The sequence below is a fragment of the Perognathus longimembris genome, chromosome 21 (genome assembly GCF_023159225.1).
Source record: "Perognathus longimembris pacificus isolate PPM17 chromosome 21, ASM2315922v1, whole genome shotgun sequence".
NCBI classification, from domain to species: Eukaryota; Metazoa; Chordata; class Mammalia; order Rodentia; family Heteromyidae; genus Perognathus; species Perognathus longimembris.
In genome coordinates, this window is record NC_063181.1 from 12458098 (window position 1) to 12465216 (window position 7119).

The 7119-nt window shown below is 46.8% G+C and overlaps 1 protein-coding gene across 1 annotated transcript; it reads left to right on the forward strand.

Annotated features, from left to right (window-relative positions):
• The first annotated feature begins 1373 nt into the window (after window positions 1-1373).
• On the forward strand, window positions 1374-3058 carry LOC125339501 (tripartite motif-containing protein 75-like). Its single transcript, XM_048330669.1, has one exon. The coding sequence runs from the start codon at window positions 1579-1581 to the stop codon at window positions 2959-2961; it is 1383 nt and encodes a 460-aa protein (XP_048186626.1). The 5' UTR covers window positions 1374-1578; the 3' UTR covers window positions 2962-3058.
• Window positions 3059-7119: the final 4061 nt, after the last annotated feature.

Here is a 7119-nt window from a genome sequence, read left to right on the forward strand (position 1 = left end):
CTCACACCTGCGGAGCTACCATTTGAGCCATGCTTCCAGGCTGGCGTTTTGTTAGATGTTTTAGAGATGGACTCTCCAAGACTTTTCTCCCCAGGAGCCTTCAAACTGTGATCCTCCAAGTCTCAGCCTCCTGAATAGCTAAGATCACAGGTGTGGTCAGGGACGCCTAGCCAGAGGGACAATAATTTAACAAATATACCGTCCGTGTGCCAGAGAAAGTGGGATGGAGAGATTGGAAGCAACGAACTTTTAAGGCTGCTGCGTGTGAGGGAAATCTCAATTCTGAAATCAGATCTGTCAGGTGGGCAAGGAGTTGAGGACCAAGAACAGCAGGGTGATTATAATGGCTCAGGGCCCCAGCTTCCCCCCTACCCCCAGCCCTGGCATAAACTGAAGAGGAATCAGCAGGTGCCAGTAGCCACCCACCTCCTTCCTGGTGCTCTGATCTCTGTTGAGTAAAGCTGTTCGGGGCAGGCAGCCATGGGTAGGGGTCAAGGGACTCTGTTCCTTAGAATGGATGTCTTTTCTTTGAAAAAAAAATTTTTTTTGTGCCAGTGCTGGGGCTTGAACTCAAGGCCTGGGCACTGTTCCTGAGCTTCTTTTTGCTTAAGGCTAGCACACTACCACTTGAGCCACAGTGCCACTTCTGGCTTTTTCTGTTAGTGTGGTGCTGAGGAATCGAACCCAGGGCCTCATGCATGCTAGGCAAGCACTCTACCACTAAGACACATTTCCAGCCCTGGTTGTCTTTTCCAGTCAGAACAGTGTATGAAACTGCCCTCAGGTGACAGGTGACCTGGTCACTGCAAGGCCCTTCCATCGCGGGGGTGGAGGGTGGGGTGTGGAGGGGTGGGGGTGGGGTGGGGGACAGGCAGACTCCCTCAGTTCTGGAAATTGCACTCTGGAAGGGAGAGCTAGGCTGGTGGGTTCTAGCCAGATAAAGTTGTGGGTGAGGTCAGGATAAAGCCAGCTTTAGCCTCCAGTTGTCCTCCAAGGAAACGACGAGATTAAAATCTAAAAAGGATTAAGCAAGAGTGACAGAAGCATAAATGTCAACTTTGTCCACCTAGAGCAAGGCCCAGGGGGCTAGATAGTACTGGAGCTTTTTCCCTCATCAACTGCTTCTCTCCTTCCCCTGCCCTCCACCTGGGTGGGCGTGGCCTCCAGTCCCGCCCTACCTTCCAGACCTATTTCAGCTGGCCCTGCAGTTTGTGTGAGGCACGAGTGGGAGTTGAGTTACTTGGGAGCACCCCCTCCTCCAGGTAAGCAGAAGGGTGGGCGTGGCAGGCACTGTTCTTTGCCCAGCAGAAGGTTGCCATTACGGTAGCTAAATTTCAAGGTGCGTTTTCTTTTTTCCCTTACTAACAGAATCAAGGAGACATTCATTGGTGTCCATTAACTGCTGGCCACTAAACCTCCTCGACTGACTTGGACGTTGTCTGCTTTTGGCGGCTCCTTCTAGAACCAACCCAGTCACCCACTTCTGGAGCTTTGAAGGACATCAAGGCTAGCCCGCCAGTCAGGTGGCATCGGACAGCATATCTGCTGGTGACCGGGGATACCTTCATTCCCAGCCCGATGGAGGCCAAAGCCGCGCTGGCCGAGTTTCGGGAGGGATCCAAGTGCCCCATCTGTCTGGAAGACCTGGGAGACCCAGTCACCATTGAGTGTGGCCACAACTTCTGCCGTGCCTGCATCCAGCAGTCCTGGGAACAGCTCAAGGTGTTATCCTGTCCAGTCTGTCGTCAAGAGTGTAAGGAGGGTCGTTTCTGGAGCAATGACCAACTGGGAAACATGATTGAAATCGCCCAGAATTTCGTCCCAAGCCCAAGCAAGAAAAGGAAGCAGGAGAGACCCTTGTGCGTGAGGCACAAGGAGGAACTCCTCTTGTTCTGCGAGGACGACCTGGTCCTGCTCTGTCATCAGTGTGTCCCTGGCGGTGACCATCAGAGCCACCGTGTGAGGCCGATCGAGGAAGCTGCTGCAGAGCACAGGCTAAAGCTCCAGTCTTCCATCTCCTCGCTGAAGAGCCAAGTGCGTGAGGGGCAGAAGGTACTAGCTGACCACTACAAGAAACTGGTGTGCCTGGAAATTAAGGTGGAAACCCAGAGACAGAAATTAACCACCGAATCTTCTTACTGGAATATGCTGGTGAAAGATAAGCACGATGAATTCCTGTCCATGGTACAGAAACAACAGGAACAGAATCAGGAGCAGGTTGAGGTAAACCGGGAAAGGCTTGAATGTTACTGTGAGTGTGCTGAAGAGCTAATCAAAGAGATAGTGGAGAAAAGCAAGTTGCCCGAAGTGAGATTACTGACACACGTCAAGAGCATCTTGCACAAGTGTGATAGCCTAGAGGCCCCAGACTTCCATTCCGCCCCGTTTAAGCGAGAACACTGTAGTATTTATCGACCGCTTTCAGCTGTGCAGAGAACGAGAAAGAAGTTTCAAGTGGAAGTTCTTCTGGATCCCCACACAGCACATCCTAATCTGTGGGTGTCCGAGGATAAAAAGAGTGTGATGTGTGTGCAGACAGAGCAAACTGCCCCTCCCTACCCAATGCAGCTTATGGACTATCCAATCATTCTGGGGGCTGCCAGATTCACTTCCGGCCGTCATTTCTGGGAGGTCCAGGTTGAAGATAAGGAGGGATGGACCATAGGTGTTTGTAAAGACTACGTTTGCACAGATACAAAGCGGCCCCACTCAGGACCGAGCAAATACTGGGCAATTCAGCTTTGCAATGGGTACTTGGTGGCTCGAAATACTGCTATAGTCCAACTTAGCATAGAAAAGCCCATAAAGGTTGGTGTTTATCTGGATTATGAGTTGGGTGAGGTTTCCTTTTACAATACAGATGCAGAATCTCACATCTACACGTTCATGGATGAGTTTTCTGAAACATTGATACCCTTTTTCTGTATTGGGTTTGATTCAAAACCTCTTACTCTCTGTTAAGAAACAGACTATAAGGATTGATTTTTTTTTTTTTTTTGCCAGTCCTGGGGCTTGAACTCAGGGCCTGGGCACTGTCCCTGAGCTTCTTTTGCTCAAGGTTAGCTTTTGCTCAAGGTTAGTGCTCTACCAGTTTGGCTTTTCTGAGTAGTTTATTGGAGAAAAGAGCCTCTCGGACTTTCCTAGCTCAGCTGGCCTCCAGCCAAATTGTGATCCTCAGGTCTCAGCCTCTTGAGTAGCTAAGATTACAGACAGGTGTGAGCCACTAGCACTGGGCCCAACCTCCACTTCTGACTTTTGACTGCTTTGTTGAGTCTTACAAACTTTTCTGCCTCTGCTGGCTTTGAGCTTGGATCCTCAGATCTCAACCTGACTAGCTAAGATTATCCTAACTATAACAAACCTGAAATAGAATACTTGTTCAAAAACTGGAAACTCAAAGTACCTACTTAACAGGATTGGACAAATGGTAATTTCTTGCCTTTGGTAAATTTATCATGATTATGTATTATATATATTGAATGTACAATACGTAACTAACATACAATAATGCTTACATATAGCTATCTTGTAAATTATATCTATTTAAATTTTAGTCTTAAAAGTACTAGCTTTTAAAGACTGTATTATGTTTGTTTCATCCTTTTTTTAATTTTTTTAAAGAGCTGAAAACCAAACTCAGGGCCTTGTACTTAAACTAGGCAAGTGCTCTTCCACTGAGCTAAAATCCCCAACTGCTAAATATTATTAATTATTTAATGGTTAATGATTATTTAAATAAAATATAGGAATAAGCATGGTATTGTTTCATTGACTCTGTGTGTGTGTGTGTGTGTGTGTGTGTGTGTGTATGTGTATGCATGCACGTATCTGTGCTGGTCCTGAGGTTTGAACTCATCTGGGAGCTGTCCCAGTGAGCTTTTTCGCTCAAGGCTAGGGCTCTACCAGTTGAGCTATAGTTCTTCTTTCACCGTATTGATGGTTAGTTGGAAATAAATCTCATGGAGTTTTCAGTCTATGCTGTCTTTGAACCCTGATCCTCAGATCTCAGCCCCTTCAGTAGCTAGGATTATAGTCTTGAGTCACTGGTACCCAACTGTCTAATTATCTTAACAGATTCTTCCTGGTGTGGGAAACAGGATTTAACAATTACATATACAAATAACTTTTTTTTTTTTTTTTTTGGCCAGTCCTGGGCCTTGGACTCAGGGCCTGAGCACTGTCCCTGGCTTCTTCCCGCTCAAGGCTAGCACTCTGCCACTTGAGCCACAGTGCCGCTTGTGGCCGTTTTCTGTATATGTGGTGCTGGAGAATCGAACCTAGGGCCTCGTGTATCCGAGGCAGGCACTCTTGCCACTAGGCTATATCCCCAGCCCCACAAATAACTTTTTCTATACCGGTCCTAGGGCTTGAATTCAGAGCCTGGGTGCTGGGAGATTTTTTTTTCCTCTCAAATTTATTGCTTTACCACTTGAGCCATAGCTCCACTTGGGCTTTTGGGTAGTTAATTGGACCTAAGAGTCTCACAGATGCAGGGTGCCAGTGGCTGACCCCTGTAATCCTACCTTCTCAGGAGGCTGACATCTGAGGATCACGGTTCAAAGCCAGCCTGGGCAGGAAAGGCCATATCTCTGATTAATCACCAGAAAACCAGAAGTGGTACTGTGGTTCAAGTGGTAGACCACTAGCATTGAGATGAGGAGCTCAAAAACAGTGCCCAGGCCCAGAGTTCAAGCCCCATGACCAAAAAAAAGAACTTTCACAGACTCCTAGCTAGACTGGCTTCCAACTGTGACAATCAGATCTCAGACTCTCAGGGTAGCTAGGATTATAGGTGTGAGCCACCAAAGCCTATTTGTTGTTGTTGGTCCTGGGGCTTGAACTCAGGGCCTGGGTACTCTCTGAGCCTCCCTGTGCTCAAGTCTAGCACTGTGCCACTTGAGCCAAAGCACCACTTCCAGCTTTTTGTGTTTATGTGGTACTGAGGAATCAAACCCAGGGCTTCATGCATGCCGGTCAGGCACACTACCACTAAGCCACATTCCCAGTGAATTTGTGCTTTTCAAAGCAAGGCCATTCTGTGTCCCAGGCTAGCCTTGAGCATTTTACTGGATTTAACTTCGGGTAAGGAAAATATATATATTGCAAAAAATGTGTATAAAATGTTGCATTAAATTCAAAATATTTTCAAAGAAAAATAGGCTCTGTTTGCACGCTCATAATCCAAACAGATGGACGCTGCGTGCAGGAGCCTGAATTCCCTGGCAACCTGGATGATGAGTCCTGTCTCAAAGGTCCTGCAAAGCATTCAAGCACCCGTGGACCTCTGCTAAAATCCTCCCTAGTCAGGATGCTGAGATCTGAGGATTGCAGTTTGAAGCCCGCTTGGGCAGGAAAGCTCAAGAGACTTCTTAAAAAAAAAAAAAAAAAAAGCTATAAAGGTGATGTACAGAGAGGTTATTACATAATAAAGGAGACTTTAAATTTTCTTATTTTGGGGTACCCGTACTGGGACTTGAACTTTGGGTGCTGTCTTCTCAAGGATAAGCCATAGCTTCACATGCAGCTTTTTTGATGGTTAATTGAAGAGTCTCAGGCTGGCTTCGAACTGCTGTCCTCCACTCTTCCACTCGCCAGCCTCCCCACCCCCCCCCATTCCTGTAGCTAGGATTCCAGGTGTGTGTGAGCCAGCTACGTCCAAGCTTTTTTTTTTTCCCCCATTGGTTAGTCACGTGGCTTGACAGGGCCTGGTGGGTACTGTTTCTGAGTGTTTCTGCGCAAGGCTAGCTCTCTACTTTTTTTTTTTTTTTTTTTTTTTTTTGATCCACAGCTCCACTTCCAGTTTTCTGGTGGTTAATTGGAGATAAGAGCCCCATGGACATTTCTGCCCTGCTGGCTTTGATCCATGATCTTCAGATCTCAGCCTCCTGAGTAGCTAGGATTACAGGCTTGAGCCACCAAAAAACATAAGGTTTTCATCAAAACCTTTTCAAGAAAGATCTCTGTGTGTGTGTGTGTGTGTGTGTGTGTGTGTGTGTGTGTGTGTGTGTGCTAGTCCTAGGGCTTGAACTCCAGGCTTAGGTCCCACCCCTGATCTTTTTTGCTCAAGGCTAGCATTCTACCACTTGACCACAGCTCTACTGGCTATTTGCAGCCTAATAAGAGTTTCAGGGACTTTCCTGCCAGGGCTGGCTTTGAACCACAATCCTGAATTTTAGCCTTCTGAGTAGTTAGGATTACAGGCATGAGCCATGGGTGTCTAGCTCTTTTTTCTCCCTTTGGTCAGTCCTGGGGCTTGAACTCAGAGCCTAGGTGCAGTCCTTGAGCTGACGGCTAGCCTACGACTTTAAGCCACAGGGCACTTCTGGGTTTTCTGGTCCTAAATTGGAGATACGAGTCAGACTGACTAGGGCTTTTAGATTGATCTCCAACTGGTAAGTAGCAGAGATTATAATCAAGAGCCACCTGCTTAAAAAAAATTTTTTTTACTCTACGGGGTGGAGGCTAATGCAAAATAATTAGCTTTCCTTAGAGATGCAAATTAGGCTGTTCCATTAACCTCCGGAAAGCTGGAGGTACAGTTGTGGCTGAAATGGTAGCATGCACTATCCTTGGGCAAAAACAAAAAAAGCTCAAGGACGGTGTCCAGGCCCTAAATTCAAGCTTCAGGACTGACAAAATAAATTAATTAAATGAAATAAGTAAAAAGAGGCTCTCAGGAGTGGAGGCATGAAGTTCAATATACCTAACACAAAATGAGTTCAATCGGGAGAGAGACAGGAGAGAGAGGGAAGAGATAGAAAGGAAAGAGCCACACCAGGGGATTATTGGTAAGAAAATACAAATTAACAAATGGTTACAAATGGAAGGATTGACGATTTAATAAGGACTGTGAAGAAAGTCACTTACATTTACTGTCAGCTCAGTTTTTAAAAGGCAGCTTGGGCTGAGCGGCCCTGGCTCCTACCTAGCTACTACAACTCGCCAGGCTGAGATTGAAGATGTCTGGGGGCTGGGGATTTAGCTGAGCAGAAGAGCCGCTTGCCTGGCAAGCGCAAGGCCCCAAGTTCCATCCTCAGCTCTGGGGGGAAAACAAACAAACTATAAAAGATGGGCTGGGGCAGGAAAGTTCCTAAGACTCTTATCTCCATTTAACTACTC

Coding starts and splice junctions, on each gene's coding strand:
- LOC125339501 (XM_048330669.1), top strand. CDS start 1,579: ATGGAGGCCAAAGCCGCGCTGGCCGAGTTTCGGGAGGGATCCAAGTGC.